The sequence below is a fragment of the Podarcis gaigeae genome, assembly GCF_964106915.1.
Source record: "Podarcis gaigeae genome assembly, chromosome: 11".
In the NCBI taxonomy this organism is placed as follows: domain Eukaryota; kingdom Metazoa; phylum Chordata; class Lepidosauria; order Squamata; family Lacertidae; genus Podarcis; species Podarcis gaigeae.
In genome coordinates, this window is record NC_139687.1 from 35,181,754 (window position 1) to 35,206,611 (window position 24,858).

General features: G+C 42.4%; 1 protein-coding gene across 7 annotated transcripts in view; it reads left to right on the plus strand.

The window, feature by feature from the left end:
* ARHGEF28 (Rho guanine nucleotide exchange factor 28) overlaps positions 1-24,858 on the plus strand; it is a 132,619-nt gene that overhangs the window by 27,479 nt on the left and 80,282 nt on the right. For 6 of the 7 annotated variants that reach the window (XM_083703096.1, XM_083703093.1, XM_083703094.1 and 3 more), the window contains exons 3-7: positions 29-170; positions 2,926-3,219; positions 15,617-15,800; positions 17,263-17,440; positions 20,679-20,751. In XM_083703096.1, the coding sequence (XP_083559222.1) occupies positions 29-170; positions 2,926-3,219; positions 15,617-15,800; positions 17,263-17,440; positions 20,679-20,751 (871 nt within the window). Of the gene's footprint in view, positions 1-28; positions 171-2,925; positions 3,220-13,109; positions 13,150-15,616; positions 15,801-17,262; positions 17,441-20,678; positions 20,752-24,858 lie in introns of those variants that run through there. The other variant, XM_083703097.1, reaches the window with a different exon arrangement.

Here is a 24,858-nt window from a genome sequence, read left to right on the forward strand (position 1 = left end):
GCTCAACAAAGTTGCATTCCTTTTCTAGGGACAGAGCACTATATATGGAACATTTGACAAAAATCTCCCAGAGGATGCTGAATTCTACTTTGTTTACAGTGGCTCAATCCAGAGACATGTGGTTTTAGCCAAGCACGTTACTGATAAGTCCCTCGAATCTATTGTTCCAGGTGAGTCTTGCAGTTACACTACACATTCTGACTGTCTTCTCGGTGTTTTTATTCTTGCAAGGGATAGCCAGTGAATTCTGATGTTTTTATGTTTATCGTGACAGAAGCCTTAAGGCAGTGAGGGAGCTGCCACAAAAAGAGGTGCTGTGGCTTCTCCTCACATAGCAAAGCCACTGTGGCAAACTCCACTTCACTCAGTTTGTGTATGGCAAACAGGCAAATCTGGTTGCTGTTGTTATTAATAATACTGATAATAAGTATTGCTTCTAGTATATGATTTATTACTATGAATACTGATCTTATCATCCCTCCAAGGGAATGCATGGCTCATCTCTGTATCCTCACAACAACTCAGAGGTAGGCTTTGAGTGTGATACGTGTTGCTTAGGATATAATAGCTCTGCAGAACTGCCACAAATAATGTTTTTGGCTTCAGTTGTCCTCTCTTGTACTTCTGGCTGAAGCAATCATAGGAAAGGCTCCTCTGCCCTCACTTGCCTCATGCAATGATGGTGAGCTGAGAAGCAGGCAGAGTTCTGATCTGGATGGCTAGACAGCCTCCTATTGCCTGGAGCAGGTTGGCTTGCTCTTCAGCAATTGCTGCTGCTGAGCAAAGAAGAGGAAGGTGCTTTTGTTTTTATGTGAAGCATCCTCATCGCTACTGCAACTTTTTGTGTTCTCTGCGTGCTTCTTGGTTACACACTCACACCCAGTGCTTTTTTACTTTAAAAAAAAATGTTTAGTGGTACTCTCATTTTCCTATTCATATTGAAATACTGCTCCTCAATGAGGCCAAACTTAGATTCACAAAATGTTTAGGGGTATGCGTACTCCTGTATCCCCCCCAGAAAAAAAGCACTGCTCACACCTGTAGGAAGACATATTTCTATAGCCTGCTTTAATCCATCAAATCAAAATACCTGGCAGAATTCTCTTAATCATGGCTTAGTATGCGTTGATTTCAAAGGGGGGAAAAAACTGTTCCAAGGCAACTGAAGTTTCTTTTTACAGGTAGGTAGCCGTGTTGGTCTGCCGTAGTTGAAACATTTTTTTTTAAAAAAACATTCCTTCCAGTAGAACCTTAGAGACCAACTAAGTTTGTTATTGGTATGAGCTTTCATGTGCATGTATCTGAAGAAGTGTGCATGCGCACGAAAGCTCATACCAATAACAAACTTGGTTGGTCTCTGAGGCTCCCTTGGCCAATAAAGCAAGATGAGTGCCGCAACCCCAGAGTCGGTCACGACTGGACCTAATGGTCAGGGGTCCTTTACCTTTAAGGTGCTACTGGAAGGAATTTTTATTTTGTTTTGTTTTGAAGTTTCTTGCTCTTTACTTATTTTCCATCATGCAAACTGTCGTGTGAGTAGCATGCATTTTGCAAACTCAGTTAATGGGTTTACAAATCTTATAAAATCTTTGCTGCTTCTGTTAATCATTGGGAGAAAAGAAAGCATTGAGGACCCAATTCCTGAAACCACTGAAAAATCTGTTCCGCTTGCTCTCTCCACTGCCTCTCATTGCCCTAAGCATTGGCTGCATACTCTAAAGCATATTGTTATAGTCTTAAAGGATAGAAACTTGATTTATTCATTTCTTGTGTTTTTTTAAAAAATGAAAAGATGGGACTTTGTGCTGAGTACAAAGTCTTGTGCTTGCTCAGCATGAAAACAAAATTATAGAATGAATGAGCAAGGAGCCCTTCATGAACCTTGCAGCAGTGAGCCCTCTGTATCTGGGTCCCAGTAAAAAAATATCCAGAAAACGTCCCTTTTCCAGCTAGCTAGAAATGTTAGAAACTGGGTGGGGAGGAGAGACAAAAACCTTATGAACAAAATAAAAATAAATAAAAATACTGACTTCACTTTTAAGCACTGTTCGAGAACAACAAAGAGTCTCTGTTCTCATTGAAGGCTAAGACAAAAGAAACAAAACAAAACAAAACTGGATATGGGGGAAGCCACTTCCACAGAAGGGACATTATAATTTCTTGTTCCACCTCTGACTGGAGAATGGACTAACCCAGGGATGTCCTTCTGGGTGTTGTGGATCCCAGTTCCCATCAGCCCCAGCCAGCAAGGCCAAAGATGAGGGGAGTTGTATTCCAGCACTAGTTGGTGGGCTACAAGTCTCCTGTCCCTGGGCTAATGCTTTCCTGTATGATGTTCTGCCCTGGGACCTCGTTTTCAAGGATTCTGCAACTTCTGCAGCTGTCTGGTTATAGACCCAGGAAAGGGAGGATGTTAAGGAATTGCGGCTTGCAGGAGAGATCCCTGTCACACTAGTAAAAGCTTGCCATTTGGGGAGACTCTGGAACCTTTGTCACCTCAGCTGTAGCTGCCTTGTTTGACTTGAGCAGTCCACCCCCCCCCCATTGGCCTTCTGGTCCATGAAGAGGTTGTAAGTGGGCCCTCTCTACCACCCATTATTCTCTCTATTGGCCTAGAGGGAAACTAGAACAATGAGGTCCTTGGGGATCTAGGTCTCTGAGCTGCTTGTTGTTGTTTTTTGTATGGCTGAGGTCATGTCCTGAGTATGGGAAGAGCCTCCTTTTCAGGAAGGACATCAGACTTGCTGGCCCTGCTTTCAACCAGAGGATGGGTCAAAACTTTCTTGCCTGTTCTCCTGCTTAGAAGTTCATGATAAGTCTAACTTTCCATTATTTAAGACAGTGTGTAGGAATGAATCTGTTTGTCTATCTCCTGAAACCATTGAGTGTTTAATGGCTAATATTTCTTGTACTTTTTTTTCCCAGCTCATGGAGAACAGGAAAATGTTTCTGTCTCTGCGGTCATGTACACAAAAGAAGGCATACTTGTGACTCTGGGCTTTGCGTCTGTCACTTTCAAACGGGACACAGCTTATGAGTTAGCATGTTTTCTGATGAACCAAGCTGATTGCCTCACTCCCTCCAGTCACCAGACACTTCTCAGCAGGTTTGGTTTAATGGAGGAGGATTTTCAGTCCCTGGATCATGATGTCATGCTAGCTATGGCTCATGGAGATTTTCCACCTGCTTGGAGCACTGTTGGGAATAGTTCTGGAGAGGGTAAGTGTTTCTCTCTCTTTCTCCAACTTTGTGCCTGTTTCTCTATAATACGTGCCATATCTCAGGGGTTCAGCACCTGCTTTGTGTGAGTAGGTCCCATGCTCAATCTCTGGCATAGCCAGAGGGTTGAGTTTCCTGGTGATTCCCTCTGGGATCCCTGGAGAGCTGCTGCCAGTGTTGATAATACTGAGCTAAATGGGTCCATGGTCTGGCTTGATATAAGGCAGCTTCCTGAGTTTCTTATGTCAGAGTCATACTTTTTCATATGGCTACATCCTCAAACAATAAGAACTTCAGGGACAGCCACTACAGGGTTTTGTTTTGTTTGAAGGTCAGATAGTTGGAGATGCTAATTTGCAGTTCCAATCAGCCCTAGCAAGCATGGCCCATGGCCAGGGAGGATAAGAGTTCAGCAGCATCTGGAAGGTCAAAGGTTTCCCACACCTGCCCTGAGCTGCCAGCTACTTACCAAACACAGTTTTCTGCTTTGCTGGTTGCATTCTGTAACACCCAATTTGTTATTTCTCTAACCCCCCCCCCAAAAAAAGCTGGTCATGTGGGATGTGTCATAGCCCATGTACACAGCCTACATTTAGAGCAACGCTCTCCCCTCTGATTCCTGGGAACGGTGGCATGTTAAGGGTGTTGGGAATTGTAGCTCAGTGAAAGGTAAACTACATTACTCAGGTTTCTTGGGCAAAGAGGATGTGCTTTAAATGTGTGATGTGTGTGCATCATAGCAGCTAATCAGAAATGTTCATCAAAGAAACATCTTCTAGCTAATGAGGAACTATCTTCAGCTAACACTGGAGAGGTTGGCTGATCATAGCGGCGGGGTAGCTGTTTCCTTGTGGTTGGACAAATGACATATAATTCCTCTCCCATACCAGCATTGCTGAAGTGTGAATTGGTAACATTTAGAAATGAAATTGAAGACTATAAACTGACTGTCTTTTATGTTTCTGCTACTATGTGAATATTATCATTCAGATAAGGAAATTTAGTTGTGTATTACAAAGCCTTTATAATTACTACTGTAATTTAGTCTCTCTCCTTTTTAAAAAAAGCAACAACCACCCTTTGTTTCCTTAGTGGATTTTATTCGGTTTATGAATAATGCTTGTCAACAACTGATGAAAACTTTGAGCTTCCAAACAGAATGAAGATGTTGGTAATAAAATGTCTCCACCTTGATTCCAAGCAGTTGAAGTGTTTTTATTCAAAAATTGTGATTACACAAACAAAAGGAGACCTTTATTGTCTTTGAAAAAGCCAAGGGAATGTTGTAGTACAGGAATTTTGGCTAGCTAGCAGCTTATTTACTACAACACTACCCCCAAAGATCTTCCGCACTGGTTGTTTTAACCTTATTGGATATGATTCACATTGAATCATGTTACAACAAAGGCATGGAATGTAATTAAAGGCTTATACTTATGTAAATAAGTTTGGGGTTATATTTTTGTTTGCTTTAGAGGAAGTAGAATTTAAAACATTTTAAGTGTGTTTCTTTTTTCTTTTTTTTGAGTTACGCTTCTAACAGGCAACATCTAACAGAACATGGGTGGACTCAAAGTGAGATTAATCTATGGAAGTGGGTTTCTGAAGTTTCCAGCTCTCTATGCTGCCCCAAAAGTCGCTTTCAGATTTGAGGACTATCTGGAGTGACACCTGATGCAGTTTGAGTAGCTGTGGATGGAAAAAGAGAAGCACAAGTTTTTGTGAGTTTGTGACAGCACTCGGGTGCTCACAGGAGTCTTTGGATCCTGTGCCTTTTGTAATAAACATGAGGTCAAGTTTGTCTGGTTCCAGGTTAAATGGGATGTTTCTGCCTAGGTAGACCACTCAATTCTGTTGAAATTGCTATATGGAGCATAGTTACGCAAGTTTCACTAAACCCTTATTGGGTGTGATGTGACTAGTTACGAATGGCACAGTTTTCCCCCTACCCCCTGCCTTGCCACGGCATGTTGCAACACTCACTTTTCAATTGGTTTTTAAATCATTTGGAAGTGGTGTGTTCCTTGTGCTGTATAATATTGTGGTGAGAGATGAAACTGACAAGGCTCCCAAGGAAAGTCTGGGTAAGCCCTTTGTCAATTTTGCTTCAGCAGAGGCTCTCTGGCAGAAGCCTTAAGGCAAAATCTAGGTGGTGATATGAGTCAAACCCTTTCCTTGCCGTGGCATGCCACCACAGGAGTGCTCTTGGCATCTGCCAAACACCACCAGTGCCAAATCTGCTCTTCCTAGTCCCCAGCCTGTAAAATGGGTCCTTATCCATGAATCCTTTTATCTTGCCTTTCTCTCCCCCCCTCTCCATTTGCTGAATACCAGTTGCGTGGCAAGTTCCTCCCCCAAGTGAAATGAAGACTCAGACACATTTGTTTAGGGTTAAATGGGCATAAAAGGCCACAACTTTATTGATTACGGAATTGAAGGTATTGGCCTTAGGCATTGGCTTCTATCGACTACCCGGCATGGTGACCGGGAAGGGTTGAACACAAACCGCGGGAGTCCTGTTGAAGTACGCCAACTAGGATCCCATGGGTGTCACCGCTCGGGGGCGTGCCGGAGGCCCTACCTCTCCAGGCTTCGGACAAGGCCACGCCCCCCTGGAGTCCTCTACCGGACTACCCCTTCTCCTTGGGGGAAGGTGATGGCGCTCCCTTCCCCCCTCCTTTTTGTTCCTGTAAATTGCCCCATGCCAATGCCTAACCGCCAATACCGCGAAAGTTGTGACGATTGCTACGAGGTAGGCGAAAAAACCAAAAGGCAGGAAATGCGCCAATTTGGAAAAATTCCTACCAGGCCCCTTGCGGCGACCAACCGGAGTCCATAGCAAGGTCAGATCTAGCTAAACCTAAGGGTGGGTGGGATGGGAAAACCGCTCAGCTGCTGGGCGAGGGGAAAAGAGGGCGGTCCCTGGGCGTGCCTGGCCTTAAATAGCCCCCAGGCCACGCCCCCCGGCCCGCCGATTGGCGGGCTGGGTGGCAGGCACGCACAGGGATTCCCCAACTCTCGCGGGGGCAAGGGAAGCCCCCGCGAATGTGGGAGGTCCTGCCCGCAACACCCTCTCCTCTGCAGGCTCGGAAAGGGCTTTGCTGGAAGCCACAGGAGGGGAGAGAGTGTTATTGTGCTCAGGTTTTGCTTACAGGCTTCCTTCCTACAGGCATCTGGCTGTCCACTGTGAGAATAGGATGCTGGGCTAGTTGGGCCACTGGTCTGATCCTGCAGGCTCTGCTTATGTCCTTATGGAGGCGGCCGGCTTTTTCTGTTGCACAAATCTAGTACAAGGGACTGGGAAAGGGACAGGCAGAGCTCTCCTGCATAACCACACGCAGCAAAACTGCTCTATTCCTAATCTAGGCACACGGCTGGATTATAGGCCCTGAAGTATCTGTATTTGTGGGGATTTGTGGGCCTGTCAAGTGGGGAAAGAGAAAAGTGATTGGTGGGGCATGCTTTGACTCCTTGTGTGCGGGAAAGCCCTTAAGGTTTTCAATGGAAGCTCTGTAAAACTAGACTGGCATGTTTTTCATGAAAAGCAGTGTTGGTGGAGTTTTTCCCCCTGTGTGAGTGGGAGTGTTCAAAGATTAGGTCAACTAATAAGCCTGCAAGCCTACAGGGGGAAAAACCCAAACCCCTCCAGGCCTGTCTTTCTGGCCCTTGAGCCTGTCCCCAGGCCACATGCCTCACGAGCATCCTCAAGTTCTTTTGCCTGGCTAGGGTATTTTGTGATAATGCCTCTTTCCTACCATGGTGATTCCCGATAGGCATGTGAAAGTATGTGTGTTGTTGTTTAGTTGTTTAGTCATGTCCGACTCTTCGTGACCCCATGGTCACACACCAGGCACTCCTGTCTTCCACTTCCTCCCGCAGTTTGGTCAAACTCATGCTGGTAGCTTCAAAAACACTGTCCAACCATCTCGTCCTCTGTCGTCCCCTTCTCTTTGTGCCCTCCATCTTTCCCAACATCAGGGTCTTTTCCAGGGAGTCTTCTCTTCTTATGAGGTGGCCAAAGTATTGGAGCCTCAGCTTCACGATCTGTGCTTCCAGTGAGCACTCAGGGCTGATTTCCTTAAGAATGAAGAGGTTTGATCTTCTTGCAGTCCATGGGACTCTCAAGTGTTTCCTCCAACACCATAATTCAAAAGTATCAAGTCTTCGGCGATCAGCCTTCTTTACGGTCCAGCTCTTACTTCCATACATCACGACTGGGAAAACCATAGCTTTAACTATACGGACCTTTGTCGGCAAGGTGTTGTCTCTGCTTTTTAAGATGCTGTCTAGGTTTGTCATGTGTATGTGTATGTGTATATGTAGGTTTGTCAAAGTATGTGTAGCAACCTCTGAAAAAGTAAGCATCACTTGTGTTCCTTCACTCAATTTTGCCTCTTGATCCATGCATCATTGGCATCTATTCTCCTTCCCCCCAAAAAAGGTTAACTCACTATTGGGTTCAAAAAGGTTCCTCACCCCTGGGGCACTTATTGAAGTCCATAATATTTTTTGAAGCTTACTGAACCAAGAGGTTCTGCCTCCTTCTGTATATGCTGTGCCTCTGTTGTGGAAAGTCATTTGAAGCCAATATTTTTATGTACAGTGGCATGGTAGACTACAATGGACTCTGGGTGTGTGTTTGTCTTTGTTTCAGGCACCATGCCAGCAAAATAGCAACAGGTTCCCTTGAAAGGAGAGCATGGCGTCCCTTTTACCCTCCGAGTCCTGCTCAGGGCCAGGCAATCCTGTCATGGAGACAGTGAAGATACTGCTTGGTTTTATTTTGGTCATGGGACATTGAATAGGATTAAAATGGGACACCTATTGATGGCCAGGCCAGAAAAGTTACGGTGTCATGGTTGGATGGACCTAGCGAGTAGGACACACCCCTGCCCTTCTATGAAATGCACACCCATTGTTTTGTTAAACAATGCAAAGTAGCAGTAATAATACAACCATGACTTTTGTTCCTGCTGAGTTCTCCATCCAAAGTACAAAGGAAATAGTTGGGCACTGGTTCCTAGTCTGTTTCCAGGCCCAATTTAAAGTATTAGCTATAACCTTTTAAATCCTCACTGTTTATAGGAAGAGGCCATTTGTTATTCATTGTAAGGAATGTTTGCCGCAGAGAGTAGATGCAAATAGAAGGTGAGCATATTAGATTGTGTGATTTCTTTTCCTCAGTTATGAATGCTGCATGGAATCACAGAGTTGTAGACTTGGAAGGGACCCAAGATGACTTGGGGGTCATCTAGACCAACACTTGCAATGTAGAAATCTTTTGCCCAACGTGGGGCTTGAATCCATGACTCTGAGTCCCAGGCTCTGCTGATGGAGCTATCTGAGTATGATAAGGGTAAAAATTTAATAAAAGCGTTAAAAGGTATTAGAAGGCTGGGTTTTTTAAAATAAAAATAATAGAAAACACTGCTTAATTTTTCCTCATGTTTAGAAAATGCCTTACTCATTTCAGAAGTTGATAAATGTAGCAAACTATTTCTGCTTTAAGAAAAGTGGCTGTCTGAACTTGTCATTGGAGTCCCATGGAGAGACTGTGGTCACACGGTGGTATCTGTGGTTGTGGTGTTTTGTGGTTGTAGTAGAGGAGGCAAAATGTCTGGGGCTTGGCTGGGCAACCTTTTGACCTCCAGATGTTTCTGCAGCTCTCATCAGCCCAATGTGGGATGTGTAGTTCAGCAACATCTGGAGGGCCAAAGGTTCCCCACATCTGTTCTTGTAGCATATAAGTGTTCTTCATTAGGCCCCACACTCTTAAGCACAAGTAATCTTACTTAATCGTCATACTTTAGTAACTTTGCTGCAAAGTAGTTATTGCAGACTGTAGCAATGTCAGCTGGCTCTACATTAAGATTATTTGGGTGGCTGCAACTGCTTGCTAATCAAGTAGATATGCATTTGCTGTTTCCTCTATCCTAGGATGTTGATTCATGCTTGATAGGAATTTATAATATTTCAAAATTAGATTTTTGCTGAGTTTTAATGCATGCTAAAATTAATTATAGACTCTAACTAAAAATGTAAGTAGGAAATGCTGCCTCTTATTTAATTTTCTGCCAGAAATTCGATTGACTTCCTGTTTTTCACTAATGCAGCATAATGATTTCTTCTTAAAGCACGCCGCCGGCAAATCATTGCCGAGTGTGTTTATCGTTGGGTTCTGTGGGGCTCTTCCAGTTTCTCCATATCATTGCATACCCATTCTGTTGTAGTTTAATTGTTCTAATGTAATAACAACAAGTTTTTAGTCCAAGTTTTGAAATCTGGCTTACTTCCACCATGTTTCGTTAAATAAGAAACCAGATGCTGCAGCTTCTATGCACACAATGCCCGCTGACATCAGTGAATGGTGGAGGAATCTCCTTATGTGCTGTCTCTGTTGCCTGTCTTTTTATTTCTCTCCCCTGCAAAATCCCTGACCTCCAGCTGCACTCTTCTCCCCTTTCTGCTAAGCACTAGCCCACGTTCTCTAGCATATGAATAGATGGGTCATTTCTGGTCTGTGTCAGATTTGAATATGTTCATCCATTTGTTCTTGTTTCAGCACCAAGCTGTTATTTTAAAGAAGGTCATAAGCGTCGTCCCCCCATATGCATTATTTGTATGCATTTTATCCTAAAATACATGTTTGGGTACATTTTTTGAGCAGAGAACTGTATTGCAACATTAGAACAATGCGTGTGAAAAATAATAGAGTAACTACAATTTCTGGTCCACCACTCCCAGTTACAGTTTAGAGGTATAATGCAGGACTGTGAAGTGCAAAATAGGAAATGAGAGTGGCAGAAATAGTAGTAAATGCGATTTGCAGTTGCTGTGGATTATTCAGACATGAGCCAACCAAGCCAGGCACATCAGTGGAAATCTTCCCAGGGTTAAAGCACTCTTATAAGAATTCTTGGGATGGGGGATTAAGAGCAGACTGAGGATGGCCTCAGGTATATATGTGACATACCAGTCTGCCAGATCTGCTGTTTTGTGGTTAGCTGCCTGGGTTTGTATGATCTAGGAAGACCACATACATGGCAGTTGCATCCTTCATGACTCAGAGGCAACAAATGATGCTGGTGGCCAATTTAGATTCAGGTCCGTGGAAGGAGCCTGACTAAGAGTGTCTGCTAAGTTCATAGCTATGAGATCTGAGTGCCAACTTCTGTTGTTCATCGTGGATTAGTACTAAATTAATGGCTCCAACTTGACAAGGCTGTTGACATGTTTTCTTAGGTTTAATTACTAGCTGCTCAAAAGTAATTATTTTGGCACAAATACTTTGATGTTCTAATCAGCATTACTTCTGCACTCAGAAAGTGGAAAAAAAGAATGTGAGTTGGCTCAAGTAAATAGAGGGTGTGAGGAAGCATGGATAATATATACTCTACGTCGTCTCCTTCGTGTAAATAAAGGCTTTCATCTTGCAAATGTTTATCTTTATAAAAGGCCATGCTGCTTATGGTGGATTGTTCTCCCCCTGCCCTTGTTCTTGGCAAACGTGTCATCCTAAACAGGGGTGGCCAGCTGTTTTTCTGTCAAAGGCATATATCTGCTATAATCTCATCAGGGTTATATGCTGGTAGTGAGTAGAGCCAGAGCCAATGATGGGTAGAACCCGGTGTGCGATGAATTAACTAATCTGGAACATAGGCTGCCCTCCTCCAATTTTCAACATGGCTACCTCAGCTCAGAATCCTCAGTTTTAGGCAGGTTTATCCAGGTCTACCTGGATAGCTCAATTGGTTAGAGCATGGTGCTGATAATGCCAAGGTTGCAGGTTTGGTTTCCATATGGGACAGCTGCAGGGGGTTGGACCAGATGATCCTCAGGGTCCCTTCCAACTTTACAATTCTATGACTCTATGATTTTTCAAAAGTAAGTTCCATTGGGCTTGATGGAAATACTCTCAAATAAGTATACAGACGATCTTTTTCATATGACAGGCCCAGGGCCGACCCAGGATGCTTTGCTGTTGTAGGCAAAATGCCCCGATGACCCCCCCTGCTTCCCTGGCACCCCCCAGCAGATCCTGGTCCCTCACTCCCTGTCCTCATCATCAAACCCTCACTGCTTCCAGCCATGTCACTGCGACTGTACCCTGACCTGTGCCTATGCTGCTGCCACAATTCAATAGCAGCAGCACCACCACCAGCAGCAGCAAGGGTATAGCAGTGAGTGCAGTGAAGCTGTGTTGGTGGCATGGGTGGGGCTGGCAACAGCACATTGGCGGGTGTGTGGAGGAGGTCAGATCTGCAAATGGCTCTATCTTGCCTAATGCATGGGCTGCCCCTGGGCAGACCAGTGCAGTTGTTATCCTAGGAATGAATTCCTTTCTGACTTCAGTGTGCTATGCATGTGTAGGGAGAAATTCCCTCTTTCCCCTAGCCATACTGACAGGAAAAAGGGTTTTATTTTTATTTTCTCTCTCTAAGAAAACACTACTCACAATTTCTTTGAAACAGTTTTAAAAGCCAAGATAAATGGGGGATAATTGACCCAGAAGGGAGGAAGCGGTGTAATGGAAGAATGGGGCAGCTTCAGGAGGTTTGTGCAGGGCCCGTAAAAGGAGACTGGTCATTAGGTTGCCCACGTAGGTCCCTCAACCTCTCACACCAGATGCTCTTCTGCTATTTTGACTACGAACATAAACCTTTCAAAATAAAAGGACTTAGTGCTGGCATGCAAACTTATAGCCTGTTCTCATAGCAAACCATTCAGACGACCTGTTTGCTGTGAGCAATGAGGAAAGGCAGCCAACTACAAACAGCACCGTCTCAGTAGCAGGTTGGGTGCCTGTAGAATCTGTGGGTTAAATAATGTCCAGATTAAAAATGTGTTATTGGATGGGTACAGCCTGTCAACACAGTCTGAAGGAAAGATTTAAGCCTGGAACAACTGGGAGCTGTCGGCCTGCTGTGATGTCTTGTCTTCCCTCCAAGACACATCCAGAGTTTTCAGCTTCCTTCCTGGAAATGAATGAGCTACAATCATCCAGGGAAATCTTAGTCACTTCTGTCAGGAGAAATATTTGTTTGGTTTTCAATTGTGTTGAGCAGGGGAAAGGATTCAGGTGCAAGAAAGAATAGAAAGATTTGTGTAATGGGTTAAACAGACTGGTTTTAGAGCTGATATTATCACTTGAATTGTATATTTTGGCTACAGGCTTGAGAAATGATGCAAAGCAATGTCTAGCTACTCAAGTCTTGCCTGGCTGCACATTGCCTTGCAGTGTCTCCAGCCCTCTATAATAAGAAGTGGCTGGCTTTATTTTCCCAAGGAACTGTTTGATGAGAAACAGTGCTTTGAAATGGGGAACCCTCCAGCTTTCCAAAATGGTTATTTATGTTTTTACTTTTTTACTTTTTCTCACCGCCAGCTCCGAACCGCTGCCTTGTTTTGTTGTAACTTTTCACTGAATCTCTTATGGTTTTGATGAAAATGTACTTTGCAGGTGCCTGGAAACTTATTGATCAAGGGGAGCTGGGCTGCTATACTTCCGTCCTGAAATTTGCAATAGTTTCTAGGTCAGTACTTCCCAATTGGTGGTCCGTGGACCCCAAGGGGGTAACCCAGGGCGTCTGTGGCACCATTCACTTAACAAACACTACCACAGAGATATCAAAATTTTCAAAAGTAGCAGTTCACTGGCTTGGCTTTTGAAAAACAGGGGGTTTGCAGTACTTAGGTAATTGGGAACCACTGCTCTAGCTAGCTTAAAGTCACCCTGAAAGGAACAGTCTGACCAAAGGCCTTTCAAGACACGAGTCTGTAAACCAACCGTGTGTTCCCCAGGTTTCCTGAGTGGGGGATATGGCGATGAAACCAGGTGTAAACTGTGATACCTTGTTGGTACTGCAGAATACATGGCTGGAATGGGCGTAATATAGAAATGAATACAGGCATACCTTGGAGAAATTGCGGGTATGCCTGTAATGTAAAACAATTAATTTGTGTTATGTTAACTTTCTGGATGTTCTTTTAGATATGCAGTTTTCTTTCATAAAAGTTGAGTAGGTTCTGTTTGGTTGGAAAACCAGGTTTGATTGATGATTTGTATTATGTCCATGGAATACACATGAAAAGACCCATATGCTAGACTTAACCTTATTTGACTGCAGCTTTTATCTGGCTTGCTTTACAATGGCATAATACAATATAGTTGAAAAGGCAGTGGCACAGTGCCAAAGAGAGAGTGTTGAACGGTGTGCATAGATAAGAATAAAAATTGTCCTTTCATTTCCCATGTATTGTGTTTGTAACGTCACTGTTACTGTTAATATTAATATTAGCACATGCCTGTTACACTGGTTACAAGGTCAGCTTGCAAAACCTCCTTATTTTTCATAGAAGCTTTGATTACTAAGCTATATAATTGGGAGGGAAACACATGTACGGTTTCACTATTGATACCTATATTTTCTTATAATAACTGAGGAACTGCCCCATAACATATCTGGGAGACATGGAAATTTAAATATTGCTGTACCTAGGAAAGCACAGAACATATCTGTAGTCAAAATTAAACAATGGAATATGTTCCATTGCACCTTACTTTTGAGATTGTTGTTATGTTTGCAGTATTAACCACCTCAATCCTGCAAAGCTAATACATGAATCGGCAATGACCAATGGTAACTGTTTCATGTCTAAGTTGATACCATGCACTTCTGCCAGGAAAGACTGATAATGGGGTGCTTAACTCAAAGGGGTGGCTTTGCGGTTGGTTTTCCCCATTTTGAAGTTATTCTGCATTCTAAATCCACAAAGACCTATCCCATTAGCCTGTTCCTGGCTTCAGTGTGGGAGCTTGGGGTGAAGTTCGGCATCTAGCCCTAGTGGAATTTCATTGCTCTGACACAAGTCTATTGTGTGAGCCTCTATGCTTCCCATTCAGCTTCCTGGGCCTCAGGCCATGCTTGCAAGTGGAAGGCTAAAAGGACACAGGCAGACAGAGCAGAATGAAAAGAAGCATATGGTCCACTATTCGTTTTACACCACCAGTTGGGCAACCCTGATTTAGCATTGTAAACAGTGCAGAAGCCTCATGAATGCAAGAGCCAAGAAAGATGCAAGAACGGAACCTTAGAGACTGAGGAAGGGCTCGTTGGACGAGTTAAAGTGTCAGATTACTTACATGCATAACAAGGACAGCCCACCAAACTAATTTGGTTAAAGGCTGGGATAGGAGGCATTAGGGAAAACAGCACCGAGTTGCCAGCTAATGTTGACATGGGTGTTTTTATTTTAATAAATAAGTGGCCCCTTTGTTCTGTATAAAGAGCAAACAATGAATATAATGAACTCTTATGAAGAGGAAAAAGGAAGCATTCTCAACAAATACAGTATAAATTATAACCGACCCTAGTTAAAGATCTCATCCTAGAGTTATTGTGGCCCCATACACCCACTGAAGTGAGTGGGAATCTTGGAAGAATGAAGAATGGGCACAATTGCATGCTTGCCTGTGATCTTATGCTCCACCCCACCCCTCTCACTGGCCATTATTAACTTATTTTCTCTTAGGCTTTTTTTAACAGTATGATGTAATGTGCATACCTAACTCTGCAAATGTGATTTGAGGTGGTGCAGAGCAACTTTTTTTTCCTGCCTCAGGTGTGCTGATTAGGATGCAGCATCTTCCTGATTTATGTACCTGTGGCAAAAACCTCTAGGTGGTATCCAGTTGTGTCCCTCTGTTCACAGAAGGCTCTTTAGTCCTGGGGAGGTTTCTGTGAATGGAAGTAAGATAAGCCATTTTTTTTTAGGATGGGGATGAAGCGTCCACTGCACCCTCCCAAAATCTACTCTGGTAGCTTGGGAAACTCCACAGAACACTTGGGATGGAGCTACAGCAGAAAGGGGTGATTGTGAAAATCACATTCCTCATCCTTCTGTCCATTGATGTCTCTGTTGGAGGAAAGAGTCTTCTATGGTTGTGTAGACACAACTGGATACAAATCTTTGTAAAGTTGCCATTCAGGTGCTGCAAAGTGTACAAGCTCTCTCATAGGGATTATTCTCTGAGTTTGGAAAGTAATGTTTAAATTTAATGTATTTGCAACTGCAGTTTCAGTACAGGAAACCCACTGTTTTTGTGCATTTACCTGTAACTTACCTGCATTCAGGTTTACACGCTTGGCAATTTAAAAAAACAACAACTGGAAAGGGGATGAAAATGCGGTGGCTGTACTCAATGATGTTCTCAAGTGTCCCAGCGAAATAGGAATACAACAGAGCATGGAGATTCTGTATATGTGGAATTTTATTTTTATAACTACTCTGAGTCTTAGTAGATGCTTGTTGTTCGATTGAAACATGCATATGATCAATAACAACAAACAAACCTGAGTTGATTTCTTATGCATTCATGTGCATTTTTTAATTTTAGAATCTAAATGCAAAGAAACACTTCTTCATCTCGCAGTGAGACTGGGGTTGGTTAAACTTTCCCAGTTCCTGTTATGCCAGCCAGGTGGGACAGTTGCAATCACTCTACCTAATGAAGACGGGTTCACACCTTTGGACTTGGCTTTACAGAATGGGCACTTGAGGCTTGTTGAGCTGATTTCCAGGTAAGTGGTATGCCATCATGTGAGTTTTTAATGCTATGGACCAGATTTAATAGCTTCTATCATGTGTATGCTTCTTTCATGTTCAACCAATACCTTGGATTGGATACTACATAATATGAAATAAGTATAAAAAATGAGAAGGAGGGAGATCCCATCCTATTCACATTAGGAAACAGGGCAGACAAAGGGGGCGTCAAAGGAGAGGCAGATGAGGTTAATTTTAGGTTAATCCCCTAGCAAATGTGCTTGATTTGCACTTAATTTATTTTCACATGTTCCTACAGGAAATTTAGAGTTTTTATGGACACTTTTTCACCATGATACGTGGATAAATGGATTGGATTTTTAAATTTCATTATCAGCTCTTAGCATCTGATGAAGTAGACCAGGCATAGGCAAACTCCAGCCCTCCAGATGTTTGGGACTACAATTCCCATCATCCCTGACCACTGGTCCTGTTAGCTAGGGATGATGGGAATTGTAGTCCCAAACACCTGGAGGGCCAGAGTTTGCCTATGCCTGAAGTAGACTCTAGTCTATAAATGGTTATGCCGATTTGACATTTCTTAGCCTTTAAGGTGCTATTAAGACCCTTTCATTTTATTGCAGCAGATTAGCATGATGTTTGCTAGCCTGTCTCACAATCTCACCCTACTGACTACTCAGTTATTACGCAGCTCTTTTTGTCACTTTATGTTGCCTCCTTCCATTTCTATCCAGTCCTCTCAGCTGTTCACAAAAGACATTGGGACAGAATAGTTTTTAGGCTCCACGCAATGTATTGCTGCTGATTTGGTCTGCCACATATTTGTCTCTGTGCATTGGTAAATCGTCACATGACACTGTTAGGAAATATATACAAAACACACACATACAAAAACAAGAAAAGTAATTAGTTGCTCCCCCCCCACACTCTTTCAACAACATTGCTCTTTTATTTCTGGCTTTGCACAGTACACAGTTTGTACGAGTCATTATCCATACTTTTATTTGCATGAGAAAATGACTTAATTCTGTTATCACACATGTTGTTATGAAAGTCTCACTTGTTTGGAACATTCAAACAATGCTGTATTCCCTCGAGACTCTCTGTTGTGCACTGCAATATGCTAATAAGCCTCCTGGCTGCCAGTTCAGCTTGATTGCTGTAAATGGCAATGTTCATGTGAAAGTGAGCTGCGTCTTCTCACAAATAATAGAGAAAACCAGGCGTCAAACCTCCTATTATTTTATTCTGTTAGGGTAAAGGTCAGTTTGTGGGTTCATGGGGAAAGGTTTCCTGGAAAAACAGGGCTCGCTGTGGTTCCTTCATGCTATTTTTGGCCTGAGATTTTTTTGCCATGAATAGGTTAGGCACTGAAAAGGTGGAAGCCACGGAGAGTGAGGAGTTTCGTGCCTTTTGCATTACATGCTTCCTGAGCTTTGCACTCTTCTTGTAATCTACTGAATGCGTTGTTTTCAGGAGGCAGCCCAGCTACCCATCTGAGATTTCTAAAGTGGAGCTTGGTGAGACTGCTCTACAATTTGCTCATTCATCAGGAACTCTGACACTGACACTTAACCGCACGTCGGACCATTTGCTAGAGTCTGATGTTCAGCTCTTCAGGAAATATTTATGGGATAGAGCTTTTCTGCACAAGGTAAGTGCCAAAACAGCAGTACAGAGAAGTGTGTTTTTATTTTCGTAGAATTTTTAAAGATTTGTTTATTCACATATGGTAGTTGAATTGCTCTTCCTTAGGTAATGGAGTGGTAGCAATGAGCTCCTGTGATTTTTTTGCACAGAGTGCTGCAGGGAACTAGGCAAAGAGACAGATTCCTTGCTGGTTTCTTCTTTGACCCAGAGACAACAGCGGTGGAGACTTCCATACCAGCTGTTATGTTAGACTTCCTAAAAATTCGTTGACTTTTTTGGCCTTAAACTGCCAGTAGCACTTATTGCAGAGGGAAGAAAGAGCATAATGCTGTTTGTCAGTCTCCACTCCTTCTCCATGCAAACCTGGGGAGAGGGAAAGCAATAACAAGCAAGCATTTCTTAGCTTGTTACATGGATGCTCATTGAGAGGCTTTTGCGACACATCCTAGGCAAGTAAACAAATGGTAATTCACAAGACTGTAGCCCAGTGCTTGCTTAACTTTGCAACATTTTAATTGTCATATACAGTACATTAAAAACAATTGGCCTCTGTGATTTCTTGGGTTGTTGTTTTTTTGCGGCTGTTCAGAAAATTGTATCCTAAAATGATTGCAATGTATCCTCAAATCAGAATACTGTAGATGAGATTTCTGTTGTAGTCAGGTACAGTGACTTAACTGTGTGTTCTCCCTTCCTCTTGTCCCTTAGATGAGGGGAAACCCTGTTTGTTGACTTGGGTCATGAGATGTGTTAACTAGCTAAGTTACAAACATGTATGTGTGGAGCCTGAATTCAATGGCCAGGGTTCAAAAGATCACTCATGATTAATCTATTGCATAAAAGCCATAGAAAATTAATTCCCAGAGAAGTAGGTGATACTTAGGTATAAATCCTATTGATTCCAGTTGAGAGCCTGATTTTCCCTGGACTACCATATCTATCTACACTTGCACAGATCTTTCCAATTGGAACAGAAATGAAAAGCAATAAACATTTCATAATAAACAGTTCAATGAAAATAGGCTAGATGCAGAATTTTTCTTGGGTACTGTGGTAAATATTGAAACAGCTATTGACAGAGAGTATAATTGCAGCATAGCTGAAAATGTTGCTAATGGAAGGCTGAGAAGTTGGTATGCAAATTAAATAAAGCACTCTTGCCCCTCATGTAGGTAAAGTACTTTGTGTAGCATGCATATTTTAAGAAAAAGAGCTACACTATGCCTAAGCCAGCAATATGACTTCTACAATACAGTTCAAGAAAATTAGTAGGAAATGTCTGACTGAGTCCATAGTACAAAGAATAAACAGGATGTCCTGGGCAGACAAGCAGCAAAGGCTGCTCAGAATTTGGAAGAGAGAGATGGTAAATAAACACTCATTTGGCTGCCTAAGTTTAAGAGTGCCCCTGAGAAAAAGCTGGCAGGAGAATCGGGTGAAAATGGTTTTGGGATAGAATAGGCAAAGAGGATAGGACATGAATGGGGAAATTGTAGCTCTCCAGATCTTGCTGGAATACAGTTCTAATCATCCTTGAATATTGGCCATATCAGAGATATTTGGAGAACAATGCCATGTAATATTGATTGATTGATTGATTGATTGTATGTGTTACCTCCTCTTCATTGCCATAGGCAATCTCAGAGGGAGGAGTGTACCAGATCCAAGCGATCTGAATCTACCCTGACTTCCAGCAAAGTACTTGTCTCAAGCAAAGCACATTTTTAGCATTCCCAAATTAAGTTTCTCCCATCTTCCCAAACATTACCATTTTTAAAAATAAGAGTAATGTGATGAGTGGCCCGGACATCCCCTGAACTATGCCAAATGAGGCCTCCTTTTAAGTAAGCAAGATCTGGGGCAACACACTTTCTCCTTTTTGCTCCTCGGAGTGAAGATGCCTGGAAAGGCTTCAAAGAGAGAGAGGCTGTTTTCAGGGCTTTATATGTAACTATGGGTGGCTGCTTCCCTCGGTTTTGAATAGAGCGCCAGTTGTGCTTTCATCCTTTTTCCTCCTCAGCTTGTATATAAACAGATTTACACAGAAATCCTGATGAAGAGTCCAGTCTTTCCAGCCAAAAGGCAAAGCTGCTTTCCAAAGGCATTAACTTTCCTTCACTCAAGGATGGAGAGACCAATGGCCTTTTGCTGGCTAATGGACAAGGGCCAATACTGCTATTGTACAAACTTCTTAACTGATTAAACTCATATCCATTCCTATGATATGAATGGGTTAATTAATTTGTGGGGCTCCTGGGGAAACCATAGAGAACTAACAAAATTTGCAGCATCCTTGTAAAATTACTTACTTGCATTCTTTGGGGGGGGGGATGTTTTAAGATACTTATTTATTTATATATTTAAATTTGAAGTATATCAAAATAGGAGCTGGAATCATATTGGCACAGCTTGTCCTTTTAACTATTGCAGTCTGGCTATCATTACCTGCAGTTCTCATAACATGACATTTGGCCACAGGTGAATGGCTATAGCTCAGTGTCAGAGGATCTGCTTTTCATGCAGAAGGTTCCAGGTTCAGTTCCTGGCATCTTCCAGTAGGGCTAGGAAGGATTTCCTGTCTGGAGCCCTGGAGATGCACTGCCAATCACTGTAGTCAATACTAGTTGGACTGTCAGTCTGACTCTGTAAAAGGCAGCTTCCTGTGTGAGTTCTTTTTGCTCTTAACTTCAGTGAGGTTACTGTATCCTGGGCCTTCAGACCATGGCCATGACCTTCTGGAGCATGTTAAAAGTATTATTCTCTGAGTTTGCCTTGCGTATGTGATATTGGAGATACAGTGGTACCTCAGGTTACATACGCTTCAGGTTACATACGCTTCAGGTTACAGACCCCGCTAACCCAAAAATAGTAGCTCGGGTAAAGAACTTTGCTTCAGGATGAGAACAGAAATCGTGCTCCGGCGGCGTGGCAGCAGCGGGAGGCCCCATTAGCTAAAGTGGTGCTTCAGGTTAAGAACAGTTTCAGGTTAAGAACGGACCTCCGGAACGAATTAAGTACTTAACCTGAGGTACCACTGTAGTTTGTTTTATCTAAAATTTATATAGTATGCATACACACAATATATTTTGTTTTGTTTTGTTTCCTGTGCTTTTAAGATTTTATGGTATCTTACTGACATTTTGTTGTTATCCATCCTGAGGTCTTCGGATTAAAGGTGGGATGTGCACCTCTAAATAAATAAATAAACAAGATGGTTATTTGTTTTTTATTTTATTTTAAAGAATCTTCCTCCAAAGCAAGCTGAGACCTTGAAAAGAGTGCAGATGCCTTGCAATTCTACAGCTTCTGAAGAAGGTACGGGTTTTCTGTCCTTACTGTGGCATTTTCGCAAATTAGGTGTGTAAAATACATTGAAATAATTTTTGTTTCATGTGCAGCCAGAAAACTGCTCAGTACATAGGCAATGTGGGGTGAAAGCAATCTCATGAGTAAATGTCAAGGTGCTTGCTGTTGAGCTGAATAGCCTTTAATAATTTGACTGCAGGATGGTTACAAGGAAGCAAGGAGAACAGCGTTATAAAGCACTTTATTTATAGAAAAGATTTAAAAAGTCATTAAAATATACATTCTATTGAGAAAATTAATTTTCCTGAAGCTGACCAGGTCTTGAACGCTGTGATATAACTGATAAGATTTGTTAACTATGACCCAGTCCCAGTAGAGGGGACCAACATACACTAATAGGTGTCTGAGCACAGATCATCCTAGTATATGAGAAAAAAAAAAGCTGTGGGACAGAGAGCAGGAGGAGAATCTCTGGCAGTTTAGCTTGGATTGGCTGCTCTCTTCTCAAACCAAAAATTGCATTTCTCATGCTGCATTTGTGGAATTGAATCTCATGTATGCATGGAGAGAGAATTTCACACACATACGTTCTTCCCCTTTCCCCTGATAGGGAAGGGGTGAGGGGTTTTGATGCGCCTTAGTGATTCATATATTTATTTATTAATTAATTAAAATACTTGTATACACCACAATTTCATAAAAACCACCAAAGCAGTTTGCAACAATATATATTTATTAATTTTTTTTAATACAAATGCAAAAATAATAAACAATATAACATGTATCATAACATAGTTTCATAGCTTCTTTGGACTCCCTCACGTCTCCCGCTCCCACTTCCATCATTGTCAATTCTTGCCTGCAATTTATCATCTTGTTTACAATCTTATGTCACATTCATTTAACTCTAATCTGTTAATTCTCCAATAAGTTTATAATTTTTCCTCATCTTACTTGTCATCTTAATTCCCTCTAGTTTAGTGGTGCACAATTATTTATGATCTAGCATCCTTCTTAACATTCAACCAAATTACAATATTTTTGTAAATAAATCTTAAATTTCTTCCAGTCTTCTTCAACCTTTTCCTCTCCCAGGTCTCGGATTCTGCCGGTCATCTCAGCCAGTTCCATATAGTCTATCAGTTGCATCTGCCATTCTTCCAGTGTGGGTAGATCTTGAGTTTTCCAATGCTTAGCGATGAGTATCCTTGCTGCCGTTGTTGCATACAGGAAAAAAGTTCTGTCCTTCTTTATCACCCTCTGGCCGACAATACCCAGGAGGAAGGCCTCTGGTTTCTTAGGGAAGGTATACTTAAATACCTTTTTCAACTCATTATATATCATTTCCCAGAAAGCCTTCACTCTAGGGCACGTCCACCAGAGGTGAAAGAAAGTTCCTTCATTTCCTTTACATTTCCAGCATTTGTTATCAGACAAATGGTATATTTTGGCAAGTTTAACTGGGGTCATGTACCATCTATATATCATTTTCATTACATTTTCCTTCAAAGCATTACATGCAGTGAAGTTCAACCCAGTGGTCCACAACCTTTCCCAGTCCTCAAACATGATATTATACCCAATATCCTGTGCCCACTTTATCATAGCCGATTTAACCATTTCATCTTGTGTGTTCCATTTTAACAGCAAGTTATACATTCTTGAAAGTACCTTAGTCTTAGGTTCTAACAGTTCTGTTTCCAATTTCGATTTCTCCACCTGGAACCCTAACTTTTTGTCATTTTTAAAGACTTCTTTAATCTGAGCGTAGTGTAACCAGTCTCGCACTTTATCCTTCATTTTCTCCAAACTCTGCAATTTCCAGTTGTCTCCATCTTTTTCTAGTATTTCCCAATATTTTGGCCATTTGGCCTCCATATTGGGTCTTTTTCGGGCCTTAGCTTCCAGAGGTGAAAGCCACCTTGGAGTTTTGTTTTCCAATAAGTCTTTATATTTTGTCCAGACAATATGGTTCTTAAAGGTCTTATTGATCTTAACCTTGTCATACCATAAGTATGCATGCCAACCAAAAGCATTGTTAAAGCCTTCCAGATCCAGTACATCAGTGTCTTCGAGAAGTAGCCAATCTTTTAGCCAGCAGAAAGCTGCGGCCTCATAGTACAACTTTAGGTTTGCAACAATATATAAACCCACACAGTGCTTTCTTGTGGTAAAAATAAAAATGAGGTGCCGGTACTTGTACGTTATTAAAAGTGTTGTAGGTGCCGGCACAAAATGGCTGCCATGGGCAGCAAAGGAAGAGGTGCTGGTACTCTGTGCTAGGGAGAACTGTCATAAAAAAATTGCCCCCATACATATATACATAACTGTTAAGTTGTGGGTGAACATATCAGACGACACAGCAATTCTTCAAACAGCTCTTGTTTATTCAGAGGCCAGAACAGAACTGAGCTGAAGGGCTCAGTCAGCTTGCTTATATAGAGCTCCAGTACCACGTTACTGTAGCAACTTTCTAAAACTATCCAATCACTGAACGTCACTTTCAATCCTTCACTTGCATAACTATCTACAGTATCCCCCTGCTGGCCCAGGGTGAGAACTTCAGTACATAACAATAACAGTAAAAACCACAGAAAAAGCGACCACAGAATATGAGCCTGTTGGCAAAGAAAAGTTTTTGGCAAATGTTTAAAGGTGATGGTAGAAGATGCCCATTGAACTAAAAGCTTGGTTTCATGTTGATGTCAAATGAAGCTCACCAACTTGAGGGACAACCAGGGACACTCAAACAGAGCTGGGATATAAGGGACAGATTTTTGGATAAGGCAAATGGGCTCTGCTCTACACAGAAATCTGTAGATGTTATACCCTTGAATGAAGTGTGACGGTAGTTAGGATCTAAATATTTTGGCTCCGTATACTAGCTATCTGTAAATTCTTCAAAAATGCCAGAAGAGGGCAGAATTCCACTGATGCTATTTCAGTGTAATATATATATATATATATATATATGTAGGACTTTTCCAGGGAGCTTTGATAACGAAGTTTTTGCCTCTCTAATTTTGAGGGCATATTTGTAATTTCGTGGGATTCATTCCTATTACTTCAAAACTCGATTTTCACAAAGCAGGACTGATTCCATCAAGATTCTGGGTGTTTGCTGCATTGTCATACATCAGAGGTTTTGTAGACTGATACCAACAAAATATTATAATGTAGAAACCAAGAGGGGAAAATAATTCATAGCTATTCATTTTTCATCCTTTGCATAGGAATCTTCTTCACTTTACATTCTTTTAATGCAGCAGGAAAAAATTATAGGACATATAAAGATCAGCCTGCGGATACACACAACACATGTTACTCAGAAGCACTGAGGCCTCACAGTGGGACTTACCGTATTTTTCGCCCTATAGGACGCACTTTTTCCCTTCCCAAAATGAAGGGGAATGTGTGTGCGTCCTATGGGGCGAATGCAGGCTTTCGCTGAAGCCTGGAGAGCGAGAGGGGTTGGTGCGCACCAACCCCTCTCGCTCTCCAGGCTTTGCGGACCTCTCCGCAAGCAGCGGGAGCCCGGTGCTGGGCTCCCGCTGCTTGCGGAGAGTTGCCTGCATGCTGAAGCCTGCCTGCGCTGAGCTCAGTGCGTCCAGGCTTTGCGCACCTCTCAGTAAGCAGTGGGAGCCAGCGCTGGGCTCCCACGGCTTGCAGAGAGCTGCCTGTTTGGGGGCTGGGGCCGGGGGAAGCTTGGGCTTCCCCCACCCCAGCCCCGTGCCTGGGGAAAAAATAATTTCCCCCCTTTATTCCCCCCCCAAAAAAACCTAGGTGCGCCTTATGGGACGGTGCACCCTATAGGGCGAAAAATACGGTAAATTTACTTGGGTTAAATGTCTATAGAAGGGCAGCCTTAGATGTTCTAACTAGAGATGGTCCTTCATTTGGTTTCATAAAGGAACTCTTTATGAGATGTGAAGCATTATTGCAGAGAGTCTGTCTAAGTTGTAAAGGAGGCTTGCCTGATGCCTTCGTTGCATATCTTTAGGCACCAGGTGAATATGTTTCTCTTTATCCAGGCCTTTGACTGATTAACATTCTATGGCCTTTTAAATATGTTGGGGGGGGGTGTTGTTGTTTTGTTTTTGTTTTGTTATGTATTTT